This window comes from Vulpes lagopus, chromosome 18 (assembly GCF_018345385.1).
Source record: "Vulpes lagopus strain Blue_001 chromosome 18, ASM1834538v1, whole genome shotgun sequence".
NCBI classification, from domain to species: domain Eukaryota; kingdom Metazoa; phylum Chordata; class Mammalia; order Carnivora; family Canidae; genus Vulpes; species Vulpes lagopus.
Window position 1 is genome coordinate 16,408,936 of NC_054841.1, and position 23,341 is coordinate 16,432,276.

The following is a 23,341-nucleotide window of genomic DNA, read 5'->3' on the forward strand; positions in this document are numbered from 1 at the left end:
AGAGCATTTAGTAGACAAGTTTCTTCAAACTTTCCAAAAATGTTCCTAGGCTGTTTAACTACCCAGAAATGTGCTCTAACTCATCTTACAAATCTACCACAACCATGTCACATAAACCTCACAGACATAACCAAAACTTCAGCCTAGCATCTTAACAAGGTCTCAGGTGATTCATATGCATGTTATAGTTTGAGCAGCACCATACCACATGAGGTATGAGGACCATACCACTTGAGCAAGGAGCAGCCCACAGAAGGCAGCAAAACAGAGCTCAAGCATTCAGAGGGGCTACCTAGGCTGTCCACATTTATCTGCTAGACGTGTGGGGAGACACTGGGAGCCAGAAATAGAGCAGACCACCCACCCCAGGACCACATACATGACATGAGTTTGCCATATTTGGGATATCCCTACCTCCTGGAGGATGTTCCCAGAGCAGAGGACACAGAGGTCACACTGAGGGCTGAAGGGTATGAGGAAACAGGTCTGTTTAGCTCAGTGTAAGAAATCTATAGCAGAACTCTGTAGGGAGTAGGAAGCTCCTTATCACCATATGACCAACCTCCAGGGATGTTCCAGAAGGGATGCCAGCCCTGAGAGAGAAGCCAGTCTTGATGTCAGATATGTCTCCAACTTTGTGATTCTAATCTTCTAATGGCTCTATCCCACCCCATAATAACAACTGCTGACTTGGCTGGCCAAGATACACAATTGTTCATTTTTAGAAAACTTTGCTCCTGCATTCTCTGTGACCTTCTCCATGCCTGCATTACCATCTGTTGGCAGCATCTCTCAAGATGATAAGTGCAGAAGGGGAATGAGCAGAATCTGACCTCACTTGCATTATCTGTCAGGTAGGTGCAGACAGGCCGGGAAGTGCCACTCAGATAGGTGTGTCTGTATCCCTTGCTCCTCTCAAGTTGCCATGGTGAGCAACTTGTCAGGTCCCAGGCTCAGAGCAGAAGCTAGCAGAAAGCTGCAGGCTTGAGGACCATTCAAGACGTCCATTAGAAGCATTATCAAGTCTGGCCTTCCTCTCTATATAATGGACTAAATGTTGGCCTGCTGTGCTAATGGGTGCTTGGCCACAAAGAAGCCTATAAGAGCTAAAGCTCCATTTCTTATTATGTGGATTTCAATGGCAGGTGAAGTGCTTTCTTCATCATCTCCATTTACACACTTACACATGCCTGAATTACCCGGTGCCTGGATCAGCCATGGTTATGAGCATGAAAAAGGCTATGGAACTAGAAATTGAAAAAGTGCTGTCAGCATCGCCCACAAACACTGTGCCAAGATTTGGGGTCATGGAAGAGAAGATGCCAAACAACTTGTTAACTCCCAGCAGGGCCAATGTCATACCTCCTCTAATACTGGGCTACAGGCTTGGAGAAAATGGGCACTCTGTTCCATAAATGGTATGGAAGTTACAATTTACCAAGGATAGTTTCTCATCAAAGTATACCAAGAGATATCCCTGGCAGGGGGTGGGATGGAGGGAGCAGTGCAGGTACAGTGAGCACGATTCTATGAGCCCCTCATTTTTCACAGCAACAGGTTGTTTGGAGGCACTAGAATGCCCACCATCCTAGAATAAGTTCCTGCCAGAATGCAAGAAGCCCCCATTGAGCACTGACCAAGTTGTTTATCTCCTCACTCTAAGCTAGGACTTTGGGTTTTCTCCCTTGAGAAGGGGGTATGTTCTATATGTTGGAGAAAAGGGAAACAAATACCGGTGACAAGGAGAGACAGGATGTTCTTAGAATTCCTTCTTTTGTTTTTGTTTTTGTTTTTTTAAGATTTCAAGTAATCTGTACACCCAACATGGGGTTTGAAAACCACAACCCCAAGATCAAGAGTACCACACTCCACCAACTAAGCCAGCCAGGTACATGGCTCATGTCATGAGGACTCATGGCAAACTCCTATCCTCCTCCTGTGGATACCTGATAGTCCTATGTGCCTCTCTGACCCCACACCTTATGTGTGAGACTCACTTTAGAAAATGAAATGTCAGTGGAAGTGACATCTATCATTTCAGTGAAAGTATGAGAATAAGGTAGAAGCAGCATTTGAAGAGACAACAGTTGAACATTTTCCAAAACGAATGAAAGACACTAATCCACAGATTCCAGAGGTCTAAAAAAACAAAGAATAAACAGAGACCCACATGTCAACATCATATTGAAACTGCAGAAAAACAAAGATAAAGAAAAGTTCTTTAGGGATCCCTGGGTGGCGCAGCGGTTTAGCAGCTGCCTTTGGCCCAGGGCGCGATCCTGGAGACCCGGGATCGAGTCCCACGTCGGGCTCCCGGTGCATGGAGCCTGCTTCTCCCTCTGCCTATGTCTCTGCCTCTCTCTCTCTCTCTCTCTGTGTGACTATCATAAATAAATAAAAATTTATAAAAAAAGAAAAGTTCTTTAAAACAGACATATGAGGGGCAGCCCCGGTGGTTCAGCGGTTTAGCACTACCTTCAGCCCAGGGTGTGATCCTGGAGACCCAGGATCGAGTCCCACATCAGGCTCCCTGCATGGAGCCTGCTTCTCCCTCTGCCTGTGTCTCTGCCTCTCTGTCTCTCTCTCTCTCCCCGTCTCTCATGAATAAATAAATAAAATTAAATAAATACATAAATAAATAAATAAATAAATAAATAAATAAATAAAAAACAGACATATGAAAAGAAACAGATTACCCTGAAGAGAAGTTAGGTAGGGGTGCCTAGGTGGCTCTGTCGATTTAAGCACCCTCCTTCAACTAAGGTCATGATCTTGGGGTCCTGGGATCAAGCCCAACATCGGGCTCCTTGCTCAGTGGGGAGCCTGCTTCTCCCTCTCCCTCTGGATGCTGTGTGCTCTCCCCGCCCGTCAAATAAATAAATAAAATCTTAAAAAAAGAAAAGAGTCAGATAATGGAATCCTGAATTCTCAACCAGAGAGGGAGCTGGAAGAAACTGAACTCTGCTTCAGTGGGAAGAAAGGAAATAGCACAACTATACTCCCTGAAGTCATCCTTCAAGAATGAGGATGAGATAAAGACACTTTCAGATAAACAAAACCAAAAGAGTTTGTCATGAGGACATTCTAAAAGGCAAATTTCTAGTAGAAACAAAGCAATCCCATGTGGTAGATATGAGACACAAGTAGCAGAGGAGTCAGCACAAGGACAGGTATCCATAACTTGGGCCATGTCAAATGACGATAACGATGCTGTCTTAGGAACTTTTAAAAATTAGGCTTAAAATAATAACATTAAGGGAGGGAAATAAATATAGAAAAAGTCCTGTATTACCTGGAAAATGGATGAAACTTTTATGAAATTTAAAACTTGATAAGCTATTTATGAATGTTTTAATTTGTAGAGTAACCACTAAATGATTAGAGAATGTGTTACTTACAAAATCATGGGGGAAATGGAAATATTTTTTCTAAACTATTTAAAATTGGGGAAGAAAAGAGAAAAAATAAACCAAAGAATAGATAGGAAGCATGAAATAATACAGTAGATTTAACCCCAAATACATAGGGAATTATATTAAATATATAAGTTTAGAAACAGTCAAATAACAACAGATATGCCTGCAACAATTTTGAATGGCAGCTTTCCCCAAAGCCACCTCGCCCCTTGAAAGTGATGGACAACACATACACTTTTGCTGATGACTCAAGCTGCCCATTGTGACCTTTCATGACTGCTCTTTGACATCACACAGTGTAGCTCTCAGAGTCAAGGGGGGCTGGCATGTACCTTCTTCACCTTCCTGTGGGGCAGCTGTGGTTTTCTGGCTCTTCCATGTGCTTTATATGGTTCTTCTGTCTCGCCTGCCATTTGTAATTCAGCTCTCTGTGCAGCTGCCCCTGACAGCTCCTGTCCTTTTCCTAACCCAGCACTCGCAGCCACAGAGCACAAGAAACATGAGCTGTTAAGACCTTGGTCGACAGAGTTCAAAGGGCCAATTCTGGACAGAGGACACTCCAGCCTCCTTACCAAAGGGTTATTCCACCAAGGGCATTTCTTTTTGACTCTGGGAAGTGAGCCACTCTGCTTCAAGAACAATTTCTCATGGAGCCAGAAGCCTTAGAAATTTGCCCTTACAACCCTCACCATCGAGTCCCGCTCAGCAGATTTCAGTACCACCTGGCATCCTGCAGGAGAAAGAACCCCAAGAAAGCCAAAAAGATGGCCAGTTGCAAATACAACGCCTGCCACGTGGTCCCCATCAAAAACCTGGAGGAGCATGAGGCTGCCTGTGTCAACAGAAGTACAATGGAGGAAGAGGACAGCTTGCACCCCCTGAAAGCTAGCCTTCCAAATTCAGAGCAGAATGGAAATGCCCCTCCAGGGCCCCCCTGGCTCCCCAGTTCTGATGTCTGGAATGTCGATGGTACTAATTGCCATCCCATGTTTGTCCTTAAGACTTTTGTTCCCCAAAAACTTGTTTGTGAAAGCGATACAAGACAGTCAGAGAGAGAGGCCCACCCCTCTTCCCTGACCACCCCCCAGAAGACCCTCAGAACAAGAGAGCAAACCACCAGCAGCAAAAAGGAGCCACTCACCTCTTAAGTACCTGAAAGAAGATGCAACTCACCAGAATAAAAGCATGCAAAGTGAACCACCCTGTGATACCTTTGTGATACCTTTTTTTTTTTTCACATAGCAGTTGGTAAAGATCTAAAGGCTGGCAGAACATTCTGCTGGCAAAGATGAGGCAAATAGGCACTTTAATAACACTGGTGAGAATGTAAGTTGATAAAGCTCTGTGGAGGGCAATCTGACATTAGCTGTAAAAATCACCAGTGTACTCTAAAAAGCAGCAGTTCCCCTTCTAGGAATTCATCCTGGGAATATATTCACACTTGCGGAAAATGAGGTAAGTACAAGGCTATTCATTGCCACATTCTTCATACCAGTAAAGGTCAGTCAGAAATGGTCTAAATATCCCTTAGGGGAGGGTCTCATTAAATTAATGATGGTGCAGCCATACAAAGACATAGAACGTCACAATGAGAAAGCGTGAGGAAGCTCTTTCTGTACTAGTTTGAAGGGCTAAAACATAGTGTTTAACTCAGACACCAGAAACTTTTTCTCTAAAGGGTCAGAGAGTAAACATTTTAGGCTTCACAAGCCAAATGTTCTCTGCCAAAACTCTTCAGCTCTGCCTTGGTGGCATGGAAGCAGCCACAGACAATAAGTAAACAAATGAATGCAGGTTCTAATGTAACTATTTACAGAAACTGGTAGCAGGCTGGATTTGGCCTATGGGCCATAGTTTGCCAACATCTGGTTTAACTGAGAAAAGCCAAGAGAGGAATACTCTGTATACTATGCTATCATTTTTGCAAAGTTGTGGGAGAGAACATGTAATATATATGTGCTTATATTTGCATAAAATTTCAAGGACACACTAGAACAGGGGTCTGTCCACAAAGCCTACGATGTCTCCTATCTGATGCTTTACAGAAAAAGCTGGCTGGTCTCTTCCCTAGAAACTTATCAGCTCTCCAAAGGGAAGAGAACTATGTGACAAAAAGTCAGAAGGGAGTGACTTTACTATAGACCCTTTAATACTTTCTTTTTATTTTTTCTATAGGGTGACAAAGAAGTAAAAGTTTAATCCTATGGTTTATTTTACACCTGTGTCTCATAAACATCAAAAACCCTCCCCCCTTTTGCTTTGAAACCCTCCCCTCAGAAAACCACACACCAACACAATGCTACCTGTAAGTTTTTTTAAATTTATTCATTAGAGACACAGAGAGAGAGAGAGAGAGAGAGAGAGAGGGAGAGAGACAGGCAGAGGGAGAAGCAGGCTCTACCCAAGGAACCCAACGTGGGACTCGACCCGGGGTCTCCAGGATCACGCCCTGGGCTGAAGGCAGCGCTAAACCACTGAGCCACCAGGGCTACCCGCTACCTGCAATTCTAAGAGGATTCACAAACCAAATTGATCTGTTGCTATTTATTTTTTTTTAAGATTTATTTATTTTTATTTATGATAGATACAGAGAGAGAGACAGAAAGAGGCAGAGACACAGGAGGAGGGAGAAGCAGGCTCCATACCGGGAGCCCGACGTGGGACTCGATCCCGGGACTCCAGGATCGTGCCCTGGGCCAAAGGCAGGCGCCAAACTGCTGAGCCACCCAGGGATCCCCTCTGTTACTATTTCATAGGTAAGAAATTCAGGCTAAGAATGGAATGTCCCAAAGTAATAGAGGATTAACTGTTGAAGATTAGGACGAAGTGGTAATGCTTCGGCCTCAGAAGGCCAGGCAATTTGTGATGATTGGCACTGACTCTTCCCTCCCTAAAGAACCTGAACAAGCACAAATCTCAACTGCACTTTTAGCCAACAGCTGGAACACTTTTTAAATCTATATAACAATTGGTCTCATGGAGGAGAAAACACTGGAATAGGTTAGATCTTCTTGCTATAGCAAGCTCATATTGTGTCAGACAATTTTGGTCATCTGCCACAGAGTGTTGCTTGCAACCCTTCAATACCTCTTATGTGTGAATATATGTGACTATATTATCTGGCAAAAAAAGTAAATACACTTTTTTAAACAACAAAAGACTAAGTCTTCTGAAACTTTTTCAGGAGGAAATGTTAACTAAATTATTTTTAAGTAATAATTTTGCCACCCCTGGGCCCTTTAATTCTTTTTACAAAGTGTGAAATAAAGATTTCTTCTTACGAGTAGTAGTAGTAGTAGTAGTTGTTGTTGTTCTAGGTGTTGGCTTTAGAAACTCCATGATTAATAAAGTGCCCATGAACTACAGAACTGCTGTATAGGAAGGTGAAATAAGGTGATTTATAGGGCATACATCTGTAAACTATAGGCGACCAGGACAAAGAAAAAAGTAATATGGTTTAGGGTGTGAATGAAACAAATTGGTCATGAGTTAATCACTGAAGCTGAATGATAAATCTTCCTGTTCTCTCCATTTTTATATAACTTGAAACCTTCCATGCCAAAAAGTTTTTTTTTAATACATGTATATATCCTAAACACAATGTGTGACCCCAAATTGGGTCCTAGAATAGAAAAAGAGTGGAAAACCTGGTGAATCCAAATAAAGTCTCTGGTTAGTTACTAGTATTGCACTGGTATAAACTTCTTTTTTTTTTTTTTTTTTTTGGTATAAACTTCTTAGTTTGGTAAATGCACCATGCTTTCGTAAGATGTTAACATTAGGGAAATCCAGGTAGAGGGTATATGGGAACTCTTTGTATTATCTTTGCAAGTTTTCTGTAAATCTAAAATAATTTCAAAACAAAAAATTTAAACACGCACAAAGAGCAACAACAGCCAGGATCGAAGCCCAGCCCCACCTTTTACTAATGCTAGGTCTTGGGCATAACCTAACCTTTATGTGATTGTTTCCTCATCCACAAAGCAGGAATGACAAATTCCCAAGATAATGTGGAAGATTAAGGGATTTAACACATGTAGGATTATCAGGACAGTGTCCAGCACACAGGAAGCTCTCAACTAATGCTACGTACTAGTAGCAGAAATGGAGGCGGCATTACTTAACAAAAATAAAATTTAATGAGTAAGAAAAACAATGATGAGTAAGTGAATTTAAATATTTACACAAAGTTAACTGACCGAGAAAATCATCAATTTTGCATTTAAAATGATAAAACTCGATGAAAATAGGCCAGGAAAGGGCATCATTCAGAAGGACAGAAACAGTAACAAATATGCATATTAAAAAGTTTTAAATAGCCTCTAAAATAAGAGAAATATTTTTATGATTCACACCAGGCAAAAGGAGAAAAAAGAGATTACAGAAAACTATGAATTCAACAAAGGGGAAAACAACAGTGATAACACACACACAAAAAAAATGGTAGAAATCAATCCACATATGTCACTAGTCATATAAATGAAAACACACTTAACCCACCTATTAAAAAACATTCCACTTACCTCTCTAAACCAAATACATGTCTATTCTGACCAATGCTAACCAATACCTTTAAGCCAAAGATAGAGGTAAACACATGAAATGTGTGCCGCCATCACCACCTCCCATGCATATAGCAGACATAACTAATCGATCACAGCACTTTCCTGAGCTTGGATGATACTTTCAGAATCTTTCCCAACACAATGCTCCAGGCTGCCATTACACAGAGACAGAAGTAAACTCTATCTTGACAGAGCCCCCGTAGGCAAGTTTTCCAGTTGGCCCACTGACCCACGTGGCCTGACTTGAGGTGTTACGGGAAAAATAAGGAATACAAGGGCTTTTTTTTTTTTTTTTTTTTTTTTTTAACAAGGGCTTTTAAGAAAGAAAAACTCCTGCCTGGACATCAGGGAAGCAAAAGCAAGCAAGAAAGGAGTATGTTATAAATTCCTGGGCTGGATTTCAGCTAGCTGTTCGCTCTCTTCAGTCCTCATTCCTTGCCTCTCCTGGCCCAGTCTCCAGAGAACATCGACTGCAAGCCACATGCTCACCAAGATCATCATAAAAACATTTGTTAGTGGTGATGTTGACCACAGCAAGCTAGTGTTGGGTGGACACCTGTGGCTGAGTCACAAAAGAGAGATCATAGCCAGGGAAAAGCACCCACCAGCCGTGGGCAGCAGGCAAGCTTTCCAGGTTCATGTTTAAGACTCCTGGCAAAGGGGGAGCCTAGTAGAAGAGCCCCCTAGGGTAGAGGGGGCTCTGGGATGACAGAGGAAGGAGGAAAGAAAGGGGAGCTACATTAGGACCAGGTGCCTTGTAGATATTATTTTATTAAAATCCGTGATGACACAGGCACCTGAGTGGCTCAGTCAGTTAAGCATCTGCTTTAGGCTCAGTTCATAATCCCAGGGTCCTGGGATCAAGCCCCATGTCAGGCTCCCTGATCAGTGGGGAGCCTGCTTCACCTGCTTCTCCTCCTTTTCCCTCTGTCCCTCCCCACTATTAGAGAGCATCTCTAATAAATAAAATTATTTTTAAAAAATCTGTGACAAGAGGGGCAACTATTTTTATTTCCAATATACAGATATGAAAAATGAAATCTCAGAAGCTACATAACCTGCCTTGGTTCACAAAGCTCATAAGTAGCAAGTGGCCTAATGAATGTGAACCCATCCCCAGCAATTCCAGTCTAGCTATGTATAAACCAGCAATGTGTACATGAGCTCACCAAAAGATTAGAACAAGATGTTCACAATAGCTCTATTTATAATAGCCAATCCAGAAACTTTCCCATGTCCTTCTGCAGAATGGGTAAATTCTGCAAAAATCATATAACAGAATACTATATAGTCAGGAGGATAAACGAATTGTAACTACCCAAATCAACATAGGAAAATCCTATGCAATATGAAATTCAATTTACACAATGTTTTTTTTTAAAAAAAAAAAAAAAAGGCAAAACAGGGGCACCTGGCTGACTCGATTGGTAGAACATGGGACTCCTGATCTAGAGGTTGTAAGTTTGAGACCCACATTGGGTGTAGAAATTATTTAAAAATAACTCTTTAAAAAATAAATTAAAAAATTTAAAATAAAAAAAAGCAAAACAAATCTATGGTGTTTGAAGTCAGGATGGTGGTTACCCTTATAGGGTGGGGAGAGGGTTTCTGGGGTGCTGGTCATGTTCTATTTCTTGATGTAGGTGCTGATTACATGACTCTGTTCACTTTGTGGGAATTCATCCAGCTGCTCACTTGAGACTTGTGCATTTTGCTCTCTGTATGTTGAACTTTTACGAAAGTCTTTAAAAACTGAACCCATCCTGGGGTGCCTGGGTGACTCAGTCGGTTAAGCATCCAACTATTGATCTCAGCTCAGGTCATGGTATCAGGGTTGTGAGACCAAGCCCCATGTCAGGCTCCCCAAGCAGCATGCAGTCTGCTTCTCTGCTTCTCCCTCTGCCCTTCCCCCTGCTCTCTCATGCACATGTGTTCTCTCTCTCTTTCTCTCTCTCCCTCCAACTCTAAAATAAATCTTAAAAAAACAAAAAACAAAAAAACTGAACCTATTCCTAACACCTGTGCTTCTCCTGCACTACACTGCTTCCCCAGCTGATAACTATGAAGCACATGATGACACAGAACAGGGCACCTTAAAGTGCAATCTTACAAGTCGACACTGGTTCAAGCCCTGCCCTCAACCCCTACCTAGTAACTTCCCCTTGGAGTTCTCTACTGAAGCCTGGAACTCTATACAAACTCCTCCTTTGCAGGGTTTCTTGAGCATGAGAAAGGAATGACAAAGCATTTTGTAGAAACATCTTAAGAGCCCCTACTTTTGAGCCCCAAGTGTGTGCCAGTGCTCTCTCTAGCCCCTTCAACAACTCTGAAAGGTTATAGATTCTCCACCATTTTATCATGAGGACTCCAAGACTCCGAGCAGGGAAGAGACATAGCCAGTAACAGCTAGGTTGGGATTCACATCCAGGTCTGTCTGACCCAAAGTCAGAAGAGCCCTAGAAAGCTAGCCCTATGTCCTGGGGGACAATCAAGACACAGGCATAGTCATATGGTGCTAGATTCTAGAACCCTTCATCACACTCATGTCCAGCCCAGTTCTGGGAACTCCAGGTCTGCTAAATTCCTCCTCTACCCAGTTAAGCCCACGGTGCACTGCCCATTTTCCAGAGCTCTCTAGTGAATACAAGTCTACCTTGTGTATCAGCTAGTTACTGCCACAATAATGCTGAGTAAAAAAACCACTCCAACATTCATCAGCTTGAAACAACAGTCTTACTACCATGCATTAGTTGGAGGCTGACTAATCTAGGTTTATGAAATTCAGACAAAAACCCAGGATATTAGGGACGCCTGGGTGGCTCAGTGGTTGAGCATCTGCCTTTGGCTCAGGGTGTGATCCCACAGTCCTGGGATCGAGTCCCACATCAGGCTTCCAGTGTGGAGCCTGCTTCTCCCTCTGCCTATGTCTCTGCCTCTCTCTCTCTCTCTCTCTCTGTGTCTCTCATGAATAAATAAATAAAATCTTTTAAAAAAACAAGATATTGGATGTTTAGACAATAGGATTAGAATATGCCAAAAATGCCCCCAACGCCTACAGACTACACATTCTTTTCAGATGCATAACAAATTATAAAATTGATGGTATCCTTGCCCATAAAGCAAGTTTTGACAAATTTTGAAGATATGAAACCACACAGAGTATGTTCCCTGACCACAGGGAACACAATTAAGAGAGAAATCAACATTTAAAAATGCTAAGGCTTCCCCCACCGTCTGGTCATAGCTGCCCAAGGCTTTTCTCACTGCTACATCACTTCATGATGGAATGAGACATTTACTGAGCACCTGGATACCAGGCTGGGCTGCTTTCTGGAGAGGGTGCAGGGACTCTTTCCCAGAGAGAGGAGATGTATTCTCAATTGTGCCTTTCTGAAGGGCATTTGTGACTCACACTTTACACTTGTCTTTGTCAGACTGTTCCATTTGATGTATACCTCCAGGGCATTTAACCTAGATACCTCCAGGGCAGCCCTAGTTAACATACAGGTAAAACACTTTCATCCTGGCCGGCTGAGGCCACTGATATACATCAGTGAAAAGTTTGATTCTTAATTCACATCGAAACTCAGCTTTAATTACTATAGAACACACATGGCCAAAGTGGAAACATAAAATCCATCTTAGAGAGAGTTGAATCACTATCATTACTAAATCAGAGACTTGGTGATCTGTGGAAGCAGGACAGAACTGATTCATGCTAGGGTCTGCTGAGACAGTGGCTAATTCTGGTAGTCAAACTCTCCAGGTAATCCTGGCCTATCAATGACCTGTCCTGGGACCCTGATTTCCCCACAGACCAGCTTCCCATGCACCTTAGTCATTCCTACTTTTTTTATAACAGAGGGAGGACTTTTTTCTCTGAATAAAGAATCTTTTTCTTCACAATTGCTGCCCAACAATGGAGCTGGCTGCTGAGTAATAAAGTCAGCTCTCCCAATAAGTAGAGGTGTTCAAGTAAAGGCCAGACAATTGTTTGATGAGGATGCTGAAGAGAAAGCCTGAAAGACTGAAAAATGCTTCAAGGACTTATCTAAGACCTACAAGAAATTGCTATGGCCCACCTTACCTGCTGCTGCAAATACACCAATGGCCACCAGATGGTGACAGAGTCATGTCATTGCTGCAAAAGCTTTAGTAGCCCAGCATACAGCTTTTCCTGGAAATACCAAAAACCTAATCGAAACAAAATTAAAACAACTAAAATTAAAAGCAATATTACCAGGGATCCCTGGGTGGCTCAGCGATTTAGCGCCTGCCTTCGGCCCAGGGCGTGATCCTGGAGACCCGGGATCGAGTCCCATATGAGACTCCCTGCATGGAGCCTGCTTCTCTCTCTGCCTGTGTCTCTGCCCCTCTCTCTCTCTCTCTATGTCTCTCATGAATAAATAAATAAAATCTTTAAAAAACAACAACAACAACAGTATTACCATATGATCCATCAATTCCACTTCCCAGTATACCATCACAAGGACTGAAAGCAGGATCTCGAGATACTTGCACACCCATGTTGATAGCAGCATTATTCACAATAGACAAAAGGGTTGTCTTGTCTATTGTTTCCACCTAGTCCTGGGACTCTAGTGTCCACTCACAGAAAGATGAATGGTAAACGTGATCTATACATGCAGTGGAATATCATTCAGCCCTAAAAAGGAAGGAAATTCTGACCGAAGCTACAAAAGGGATGAACCTTGAGGATATCATGTTACTTAAATCAGCAGTCACAAAACAATACTGTATGATTCCACTTTATACAAGATACTTAGTGTAGTCAAATTCATAGAAATGGAAGGTGGAATGGAAGTTTCTGGAGACTAGGGGAAAGGGAAATGAGTTGTTTAATGAGTACAGTTGAAATTTTGGAAGCTGAAAAAATTCTAGGATCTGTTGCATGACAATGTGCATATAGCTAACATGGCTGAATCGTACACTTAGAAAAGGTTAAGATGGTAAACTCTGTTATGTATTTAACCACAATAAAAAGAAAAAACAGAAAACAGGTATGTAGAAGGGATCTGGGATGACCAGTCATGAGCAGAGACCGAGAATAGGGCCTTCAGAGTCACTTTCATCCCCGGGGCACTCAGCACAGGTGAGTACTGATGGAGGACACAGTCCAGCCTGGGACAAGGAGGCCTGCATCTGGGAAGAGGTGGAGCATGACTCTGGGAAGGGCCTCTGGGCTCCTGAGGAGGCTGTGTCTGGATGGCTGGAGTGGAAGGGAGGGGCGTCTGTCAGGATGCACATACAACTCTTGGACCACGGATGCTTTTAGGTCAGTCTCTATGGTCACACAGATATTCAGGTCCTCCCTTGGTCTTGGCAAGAGGAAAACTCACTTTGAGTTCAACAAGAGATCCTTAGCTCATGAATGCCCGACAGTGGCCAGAGCATCACTGACCCCTCCTGGTTTTCATATTCATTCCAGAAATACTTGTTGAGCACTACTGTGTGTCAGGAACTGATGAGTGCTGGGGACAAAGCCATGAACATGGCAGGTATCAGCCTTGCTCTCTTGGAAGTTACACACAAACATGAGTCACACCATAAGCCAGTACACCACAGGTGTAACTGCAACTAGACAGGCCCTTCCCAAGTGGATGTCCCACTGCCGGAGAAACACGGGCAGGTGAAAGAGACCCAGATGGCTATCACCATGGAAACCACAGGCTGTCCTGAGTATGCCAGAACTGGCATATTCTTGGAGGGAAACTGAGACGCTGCAGAGACCGAGGAAGAACAGAGAGCAATGGCCCCAGACATCTCATTGATTCTGAGTAATGGAATGATTTTAGTGCCATTAATCCCTGCCACTCAAAGTGCAATCCCCAACTCAGCATGATCCGGGAAACTCGTTAGAAATGCAACACCTCGGGGATCCCTGGGTGGCTCAGCGGTTTAGCGCCTGCCTTCCGCCCAGGGCCTGATCCTGGAGACCCGGGGTCGAGTCCCACCTTGGGCTCCCTTGCATGGAGCCTGCTTCTTCCTCTGCCTATGTCTCTGCCTCTCATGAATAAATAAGTAGAATCTTTAAAAATATATATATATTTAAAATGCAAATAAATAAAAAGCAAATAAATGTCCTACAGATCTCAAACGGCCTACAGATGCCCCATACCTAAACAAACGTCCCCCCGGTCGAGGCCTCCCGCTCCGTGACCCCGATGCATGCGTCCTGACCACGCAAGTACGCATGCGCCCCAATCCCCGGGGACAGCATCCGTCTCAACAAACCACCTCCAAAACCTTAGTGGGACTGCAAACAGTACCAAGTTCCTACTTCTCAGGAGTCCGTGCTCAGCCGGGCGGCTCTTCTGGACTGGGCCGGACCCGGTGAGCCTGGGAGGCTGAGAACGGCCTCGCCCAGGCGCCGGGAGCCCGTTAGCACACCCGGCCATTCCCGCCTCCCTCGGCGGGCTCTCCCACAATCCTTCACGCGCTCATTAAGGGACTCCCATTGGCGAAGGGATGTCACGTGGCTGGGGCGGGGCGGGGCTTCCGGGAGCAGCGGTCCCGGGCTCCTCATCCCTCGTTTAGGGGCAGTTGCGGGATCCTCGGGCGCGGGCTCTGCCTCCGCCCCCTCCGCTTCTCCGGCAGGCCGGGTTGGCCCGCAGATGCCAGGCCAGTCTGGATCTTGTCAGAACGCTCACCCCCTGCCACCCTCACTGAACCCCGCCTTTCCCGCCCACCGTCGTCTTCCGCGCCCCCTCCCTGAACTCGGTGCTCAGCACCTCTGCACCGGGCTCGGCTTGCTTGTCACACCGGCCCACGAAACACTGGGCCCTGGATCCACCGGGACGGCCCAAGTTGCGCCCACTGGAGCACCGTGTGCCCCCCCACTCCGGGACCACACCGGCTGTCAGCACCCACTCGGGCTCTCTCTTGCTCCCCACGGTGGCCGGGGGCTGCGGCCAGCCTTCTCACTCAGGCCTCCGGAGAGCTTCCTCCTAGCAGGCCGCCTGGCCCCCATGCCATCCATTATTCCTTTCTCCCGAGCCCCTTACCTCTGGCATGTTGCATATGGATGATGGCTTATAGCTTATCTGTCCTCTCTAGAATCTAAACCCTGTGAGCATAAAGTGGTTTGGGGAGAGTCTTGGGGTTAATTCCTGTATCCTCAGCACCAGAACCACGCCAGGCACGGGGGGGGGGGGGGGGGGGGGGGGATTCTTGATGGATGATGGATGCCTGTTCATTTAATGCAGGAAGCAGAGAACAGCTCCAGTGCAGAGCTCATGGGAGGTGGCACGTTAACAGGTTTGCAGTTAGCAGGGCTGCCTCCCAAGGACAGGAAAGAGCCTCAGGACAATCTTTGGGTGTTTGTGGGAGAGGCAGTCTGGAGCAAGCTCTGGCAGAAAGCCTCTGGTGGGTTATAGGCCAGCTCACTGAGGTGCAGCCACTGACCACATGCCTAGGAATCATCCCTAGGAGCCTATGATCAGCTCCAGGGTGGGTTGTCCCAGAGGCTTGCTGTATCCAACTTTAATGCTGGTGTTCTATAGACTGAGTTGTCTGTGAATCCTGGAGATGAAGATCCCCTGTTCCCCAACCCTCACTGGAATCAACCATCAATGCTGACAGCACTGTAAGGAATAGTCAGTGATGGAGCCGGGGCCCTGTAGGTCACCAAGGGATAGAGGACAGGGGTCCAGGTCAGGAAATCAGCATAGGCACAAGGGCATGTGGCAGGTATGGCCCAGCTAGACTGACTGGCTCGGCTACACAAGCTGCAAGGAAGCAGTGGGAGCCCTAGTCCCTGGTCTCATTCCCAGGCCTTGGCTCTGGAGCAGGAACCAGAACTTAGCCAGGCTCAAACTGAGCACAACTTTGTGAAATGGGTCAAGGGCCACCCAGAGCAGGGGGTGAGGTGGGTCTCTGCCATGCTGACAGGACAACTTGCCCTGTGCAAGTTCAGCAGGGCAGGGTTCACTAGACCTGAACCCTAGTGTCCTAACTCCCAGTCTTCTTTAGAGGGGACTCCCAGCAAGAGGATCTGTCCTTAAGTCTCTCTTGGGAACCAGAGGCACTAAAGCAGAATCTAAAGATAGCCAAGTACCCATCTAGCCCCCAGACATGGCCACATGCTAAATGGCCCCCAGACATGGCCCCCCACATGCCAAATCCTATGAGCCCCTCCCCCCCTGCTGAATACCTCCGTCTAGTTTACACCTTCTCAAACCTGGCACCTACCCCACTTCAGTGCCTAGCTTTCAGCCAAGTGCCAGTTGGCCCACTACACCCTGACCAGGTGGACTGGAGCCCAGGGTCTGATTGCTGCCATGGCCTTGGCAAGTTGAGGCACTGTGGTCAGGAAATTCTGGCCAGCTGCCAGTCACTCCTTGTTTACCAGTCTCACCTGGCGTCTAGGCCCATGGCAGGCCAGGTCAGCCATCCATGGCCAAGCAGGGTCCTGATGCACCTTCCCCTCCCTGCTAACACCCAAGAATCCTCAGAACTTTGAGACAGCCACTAGGTGATCAAACTGCCCCCAGCACACTGGACCTTTTGGGGGAAAGTGTGCAGAGCCCCAGCCCTGGGCTGTGCTCTGAGGATGAGGATCCAGATCTCCATATCCCTCAAGGCCCCTGTGACAGTCACCAGGGCACCAACCCAGCAACCAGGAAACCACAAGCAGGAGAAAGGTAGAGTCTACAACAGCATTAAGGAAAAAGGGAATTTTATTCTTTCAAGAAAATGTACTAACAGGTAGAGGGAAGGAGCATGCTGGCCACATCCCCTGTTCTAAGCAGGGGTCTGAGATGAGGCCAGACCCAAGCAGGGCTCAGGAGGAGCTAAGGGGACTCCCTGTGGCACCGGGGAGAGGACCAGGCAGGCCCAGGGGTGGGACTTTGTTCTGTTAGCACCAGGAACCACCGCAGCCACAGCTGGACTCGGAGACAAGGCAGTGGGTGGCCCTGCTCTGCCTCCACCTGAGCAGTCTGAGGAGGGGCTGGTGGCAGAAGGCTCCCTGCAGGTGGCCATCCAAGTGTGATTTTCAGACTCACAGACCAACCTCAGTCCCTCCAGCCCCCTGTAAACATAAGAATGAGCTCGTGACCACCAAGCCGCTCAGGACAAGATGAGGGTCCGAGACGTGTGGCTGGGCTTCAAGCGACCCAGGAGCTGCCGGGCTTTCTCTTGCATGAAGATCTGGTCCCTGGTCCCCCCGCAGGCCACCGTCTTCCAGGCGCTGGTCATCTGGGAGGAGGCAAGAGAGTTACCATCCAGGCAGGGGCAGCAAGCTCCCAGCAAATGCTGTGATGTGAGCATGGCCAGGAGGAGTAGGGGGCATTTCTACAACTCTCGGTTTTCAAGCCACAAGTCTTCTTGTGGTCCCTCCAACTCCCCAGTGGCCCTGGAGAAGTGACTCTTGTTTCAGGGCTTCCTTAGGTATACAGCAAAGAGGTTGGACTGGCAACATGGCTGTGCCCCTGCCCATGTGGTGCCAGCCTCCTCACGAGGAAAAGTTACAGCCAAGCAGGCTAGTGGGAAGGAGCAATAAGAAATTCATGCAATATAGACAATGAGGTATGAGCAGCCAGGGCAGCCCCTACCCCTGAGGACAGACATGTGCTAAGCAACTTAAAACGGAGACCATGACTTAATTACAAGTGAGGCGACACCATAAAAGGGCTCACAGGCAGGGGGGGGCGCCTGGGTGCCTCAGCAGCTGGGCATCTGCCTTCAGCTCAGGGTGTGATCCCAAGGTCCAGGGATCGTGTCCCACATCAGGCTCTCTGTGGGGAGCCTGCTTCTCCCTCTGCCTGTGTCTCTGCCTCTCTGTGTCTCATGAATGAATAAATAAAATCTTAAAAGGGGGGGGTGGAGGCTCTAGCACATGGGATCCCTCCCCAAGGGAGCGGTGTCCAGACTGAGATCTGAAGTGTAAACTAGTCAAGCAGAGTCTCAGAAGGGCATCTGGACAGGGGCAACAAATAAGCAAAGTCCCCAAGGGTAATAGGACATTGGTGGCCAGCACTCACAGGGGCAGGTGTTGGAAAGTGGCTTCGAGGCTTCTGGGCAGCCACTGGCTTCTCCGGTTTGGCCTGCAGGAAGCCCTCGTTGAGCAGACTGGTGTCCTCTTTGATGCCTGACACCATGAGGCTAGAGGAACTTGACAGGACATTTGTGGGCTACAACAAAAACCAAGCCAGACTCACCCTTCTGCCATAAGCATGATGGGAAAGAAGGAAACCAGTCACATCCCATCACCTCCACCTCTGGGCTATAGGATTTGGGGCAGGACAGTAACTTCTCTAAGCCTGTGTCCCCTTCCAGATGCGGAATTCTCTGTAAAGAGCCCGTTTCAGAGACTGACATCTAATAGATGCCCAGTAATGCTGCTCCCCTTTTACATGGACATGGCCTCTCCCACCACAGCCTCAGGCAGGGTCGGGGTGCTCTAGTTTCTCCTAGGACTAGAAATCTCTACGAGCAGTCAGATGCTGGCATCAACCAGCACACACATATAGCTACACAAAGCACCCACCACCCATCCAGCCTCTGGGCTCTGCCTGACCTTTACCCTAAAGGTAAAGAGTCACTGGGCTCAGTAGAGTGAAAGGCAAAGGCAAGAACCTGAGGTTTGGGTAAACTAAGAGATCCCAAAGAGCAAGAGCCAGCATTAGGACTTTGCAAGGTCCACTCCACCCCAAATCCTGTGCTCTAAAGTACTTGCCAGAGCTTTACTACTGAGCAAGTATTTTACATGCCCAGTTGCAGGTGTGTTGCAGGTCTGGCTACACAGCATGAAGTCCCCAGCCTGCTGGGGCTCCCTGCCCAGTGATGCTTCTCTGCGAGGGCTATGGCTGCAGCAGTCCTAAATCCTCAGATGTGTAGGATCTGATCAGGCAATCCTTTGTCTCATGCCTCCCACCACCCCTCTCACTGCCTCCCACTGGGCAAAACCCCCCACTGTCAGCTGGGAGGGATCAACAGTGTTGTGTGCTTTCCTGAGGGCAGGCTCTGTGTAAGCAACAGCCCCGTTCCTGAGCTCAGCCTGGAACTAGACAGCACCGTTCCCAGGGCTGATGTGCCCCAACCACCTGGCCGTGCACATCACCAACCCTCTCCACATAACCCCTATGAGAGTAGAATATGACAGAAGGTGCTGGGGACCCAGATCCATGGTTTTCAAACGTGTTCCAGCAATGTAACTCTAGCAATGCAATAAACCCTTCTGTGAAAGACACATGCATAGCTGCCTTGACTGAAACAAGGGGTGGGTGCCCAGCCCCAATTTCTCCATCAGCCCCTTACAGCTGAGCCTGACACCCAGAGCCCCATCCAAGAACCCCAGACCACTCCAGTGCCAGGGACCCCTCACAGCTAAAGGGTTCCAAAGCCAGAGGGCCTCCAGGGAGATTCTATCCTCCCTGAGGCAGAGGTGCCTTATGCAGTTCTGGGCAGGGGGAGCCAGGGCAGCTTCTCTCTGACCCCTTACCAAGGACAGCACCTTGGGCAGTGTAGACATCACCAGCTTCACATCCTCATCCACGATGTCAAGAGCCAGGGACTTGCGGACCTTCTTGATGGGGCTCCGCCGCAGCTAGGGGTGGGGAGGAGGGAGACAGAGCAGACAGCTGGGATTCCTCTAGGTCACTACTAGCACTTTGGGGATGCCTGTCCCAACTACCCTGGTCACAGGTCTATACCCTGATGCAGTGGAACCTTTGAGCCGGGCCCCCAGCTGACGAGGTTTGGGGGAAGGGAGGGGTGGGTGTATGCATGAGGACCAGAGGACCCTGGCCCCATCAGATTTAGCACCCAGGGCAAACCATCCTGCCAGATGCAACCACAGGGAGCCAGGACACAAATGCGTCCACCCAGAGACCCACTCCTCATTCCCAAATGGATCATACATAGTTCCCAAGCCTCTACCACACCAAACGCACCCCTAAACAGGCCCAGGAGAGAATCATCCAAGTTACACCTCAAGTACCCACCTGCAGACGAGAAACACATACATAAAACCTGAGGAACACGGGCCTGTTACAGGAATACCCTGCCCCACACCTGTGCCTCCAGTAAATAGGTCAGGGGTCAGCTCCAATACTGGGTGAAGCTCTGGGACTAAATAACTCACCCCCCAACCCAGCAGTATGCCCTAAATAGGTGCTGCCATGGCTCAGAACCACCATCTGACATGGAGAGGCCAGGGAGGGCTGTCAGTCAAGTTCTCTGAACCTATACACCACCCAGGGGCCCCTGCCCAGTGAGCCCCTCCCAGACTGACTGCTCACCATCCCCGCATCCCTCTGGGACAATCCCATCTTTTTACCTCTCCCCCAAAAGAAAGCATCTACAGAAAAGGGGAACATAGAATCCACCTGCTTTCAGGAAACCACACGCATGGTGCACCACGAATGTGGCTTCTGGGCTGGCCTGGGACAGTACTCGCCACCCCGCCCCATACTTTGTACACCCAGGTGTCCTTGACTGCTGTTCCCCACCAGCCTTCTACCTCACCTGAACCAACCATCCCCCACATGGCTCAAGGGTCCAGATGTGTGGCTGACCGCGTCTGAGCACCTCCCTTGGAATCTTCTCTTTGTGTCCCTTTCTATTTACTCCTTTAATGCTGTGTGCATTGAGAAGGCCCCTGGTGTGTTTGTCTAGTATCTGCGTCTACCCCCTCAAATCCAGGAACAAGTGACCACAGCTGGGTCTCTATCACCATCCTATCGACCGCATCCAGCCCATAGCCTACTTTAGAAGGGTCCAAACAAAATGCTGCTTATGTAAGGGACCAGCTCACAGAAGGTAATGGGAGGGTCCCAACCCCCAGGACCTCACTTTGGTGGGTTTCATTGATAACCACTCTGGGGAACAAAATGCACAGGCTACAGCTCCACCTTCTCCAGACCCTTGCTTTTCCCAGACTCACCCCACCCCTCCATCTCCCATCATCCTATGGTTCCACCTTCTTTTACCCAAACTGCCCAGGCTGGCAGTAAGGGGATCTGCTGCCCCACCGGCCACTCACCCCAGCCTTCCTCTTCTGCTTCTCAGGCCTCACTTCATCCTCAATGATGAGCTCGATGCCAGCCTCAGAGCGCAGCACCTCTTTCAAGTCCTCTTCCAGGTGTGGGGTCTGGGGCTGGGGGTGGGGGCAGCCCACATGAGGCTCCACAGCCAGGCTCTAGGACCCCACCACAGCCCATTGTCCTAGGCAACACAGGAAGGAGGTCCGGGGCCAGGACACTGACCTTACACTCATCTGTCACCATTAACTATCCTGCCTCGGACAAGCAGACACTGACCTCAACTCACTGAGGGCCGTCCTGAGCCAGGAGTGTCCCCATATCACCACAGCGACCCTCACACAACCCCGTGCAACAGCTGTCCTATTCCACAGAGTAGAAATGGAAGCCAGAGCAAGCAAGCGCCTGGCCCAAATTCACACAGCTGTGGAATCAGAACCTGGACACGCTCAAGCCCAAACTACTTCAATCGGGACTCTGGATTTCACTTTCTGTTCTGGGGCCTGTGGGGTTCTAGGCAATCTCTTCAGCCTCAGGTGGCAGCAACCAGAAAAGAGAAAGAGCAGCAGGTACAGGGGACAGCAACCCTAAGATGTCCCTCTAAAAGCTTTAATTTTTGTTGCCAAGGTCAGATGCACCCTCTCAAAGCTGTCTGGAAAACATGCCAGTATCTCAGTGTCTGGGAACCATATCCCCACCTGAACAAGAGAGGGCTGTGTTAACCAGTGCCTCACGGGGCTCATCAACTCCAGCAGCTCATCAGCTCCATCCCAGGGCTAGAGAGACCACAGCAAGAGAACCCCACAAAGTGGCGGCAAGGTCGCAGGGGGACATGCCACAGACCCTGTTTAGAGGCCAAATGCTTTAACCTTTCTCTCACCTTCAATTCATTTCTAAAACACCTGCCTCTGCTTCAGAAAGCCCACAGTGCCAGCTCTCTGTTCTCACTGGGGAAAACATGAACCATCCCAGTGGGAGGAGTGGGGAGAAGGTTGGTTTGCCCATTGCCAGGAAGGCGCCTTCTCACCAGACCCTCACGCCCACCAACTTGGCTTCTCCAGGTCTTATAAAGCACTGGCAGTCAGTCAAAGTCTTCAGTGTGAGGAGCAATTCACCACAGCACCCAAGCCAGTCCCTCTCCATGCCAGCACCCACCCAATTTCTCTCCGGTGCGGGCAGTGCACTGGAAGTACTGAGTTATTTGTGCGCCCATGTGTTTACTATCATGGCCACCCTCACACTGAGCTGCCCCAGAATGCCACTGCGTCTCCAGCACCAGCTAGTGCCCACCTGGCACGCTGTAGGTGCCTGGAGATGGCTGATGAATAGGTAAGTGACTTGGCCTCAGACCTCCCCATTTATACAATGGAGATATTTGCAACTTCTCAGGGCTGTTGGGAGAGTCCACTGAGATCTCAAAGGTAAAGAGCTCTATGACCCATACATGGCTACATGGACCCAAGACACCCACGGGGCACACCCACTTGGCTACACAACATACCAGCGGCTTTAGTGGTCCATACTTCTCCAGGGCATTCTTGAATGGGGTTGGCGTGTGGGGAGTGTTGTCCATGGAGTACTTCTGATCTGGAGTTACAAACCTACCAGGCAAAGAAGGAGGCTTAGCAACGGGATAGGAAACAAGACACTACTCACTACAGGTTGCCCATGACTCCCACTGTCCTCCACCTGACCTTTGGCCTCAGCAGCAAAGAGGAAACCCTGGGCATATGATCTCTTCCCATGGCACTCCCCTACCTACGTTTATACCCACAAGGGTCTTCATCAGGGGCTTAGAAGGCCAGCCTCAGAAACAGGAAAGAACAGGACATAGTCTAAGAAGGTCCTGGAGCCCAGCCAGGTGGAAGAATGGTTGAGGATGTTGCTCAGTCATTAGCCGATTAATGATGACTTTTCACAAACTAGGCAGGCCACAACCACACTGCAGGCCCAGCAAGAGAAGGGCAGGAGAACAAGGCAAGAATCCAGAAAGACTAAGTCCTTTCCCCAAACTCTCTCCAGAGACTGTGTGGCAGTAGCCACATGATGTGAGACAGTGAGGCCCACACACATGCTTAGCGTATCCTCTTCCTGAGTCCCCTCAAAACGATCACAGTGGGGACACAAATGGGGAGGGAAACTTTTAGCAGACAAGAAACATGGGATCGAGTTTCACATCGGGCCCCCCACGAGGAGCCTGCTACTCCCTCTATGTCTTCTCTCTCTCTCAGCCTGTGGCTTTCATGAATAAATAAATAAATCTAAAAAAAAAAAAAAAAAAAGGAACACCAAGGGAGGCCAACTTCAACAGGAAAGCAGGAAAGTTGAAAGATGGCTTGAGATGGAAAAAAATGCA

At 47.9% G+C, this 23,341-nt stretch overlaps 2 protein-coding genes and 1 non-coding gene across 4 annotated transcripts in view; 1 reads left to right on the forward strand and 2 right to left on the reverse strand.

Moving 5' to 3' along the window:
• Positions 1 to 4,063: 4,063 nt before the first annotated feature.
• GTSF1L (gametocyte specific factor 1 like) lies at positions 4,064 to 4,564 on the forward strand. The gene has a single exon (XM_041732368.1). The coding sequence runs from the start codon at positions 4,064 to 4,066 to the stop codon at positions 4,562 to 4,564; it is 501 nt and encodes a 166-aa protein (XP_041588302.1).
• Positions 4,565 to 6,362: 1,798 nt separating this feature from the next.
• Positions 6,363 to 6,488, reverse strand: LOC121478489. The gene has a single exon (XR_005984495.1). It is a non-coding gene; the product is annotated as a small nucleolar RNA SNORA28 (small nucleolar RNA).
• A 10,192-nt stretch (positions 6,489 to 16,680) lies between these two features.
• MYBL2 (MYB proto-oncogene like 2) overlaps positions 16,681 to 23,341 on the reverse strand; it is a 36,904-nt gene continuing 30,243 nt past the window's right edge. Inside the window, exons 10-14 of one of the 2 annotated variants that reach the window (XM_041732195.1) lie at positions 22,487 to 22,586; positions 20,988 to 21,101; positions 19,458 to 19,550; positions 17,986 to 18,135; positions 16,681 to 17,200 (exon numbers count right to left, since the gene is read on the reverse strand). In XM_041732195.1, coding sequence (XP_041588129.1) covers positions 17,072 to 17,200; positions 17,986 to 18,135; positions 19,458 to 19,550; positions 20,988 to 21,101; positions 22,487 to 22,586 — 586 coding nt within the window. In that variant the 3' untranslated portion in view covers positions 16,681 to 17,071. Of the gene's footprint in view, positions 17,201 to 17,985; positions 18,136 to 19,445; positions 19,551 to 20,987; positions 21,102 to 22,486; positions 22,587 to 23,341 lie in introns of both variants that reach the window. The other variant, XM_041732194.1, reaches the window with a different exon arrangement.

What these genes read in the sequence shown, in the direction of transcription:
- GTSF1L (XM_041732368.1), top strand. Translation starts at nt 4,064, where the DNA reads ATGGAGCCAGAAGCCTTAGAAATTTGCCCTTACAACCCTCACCATCGA.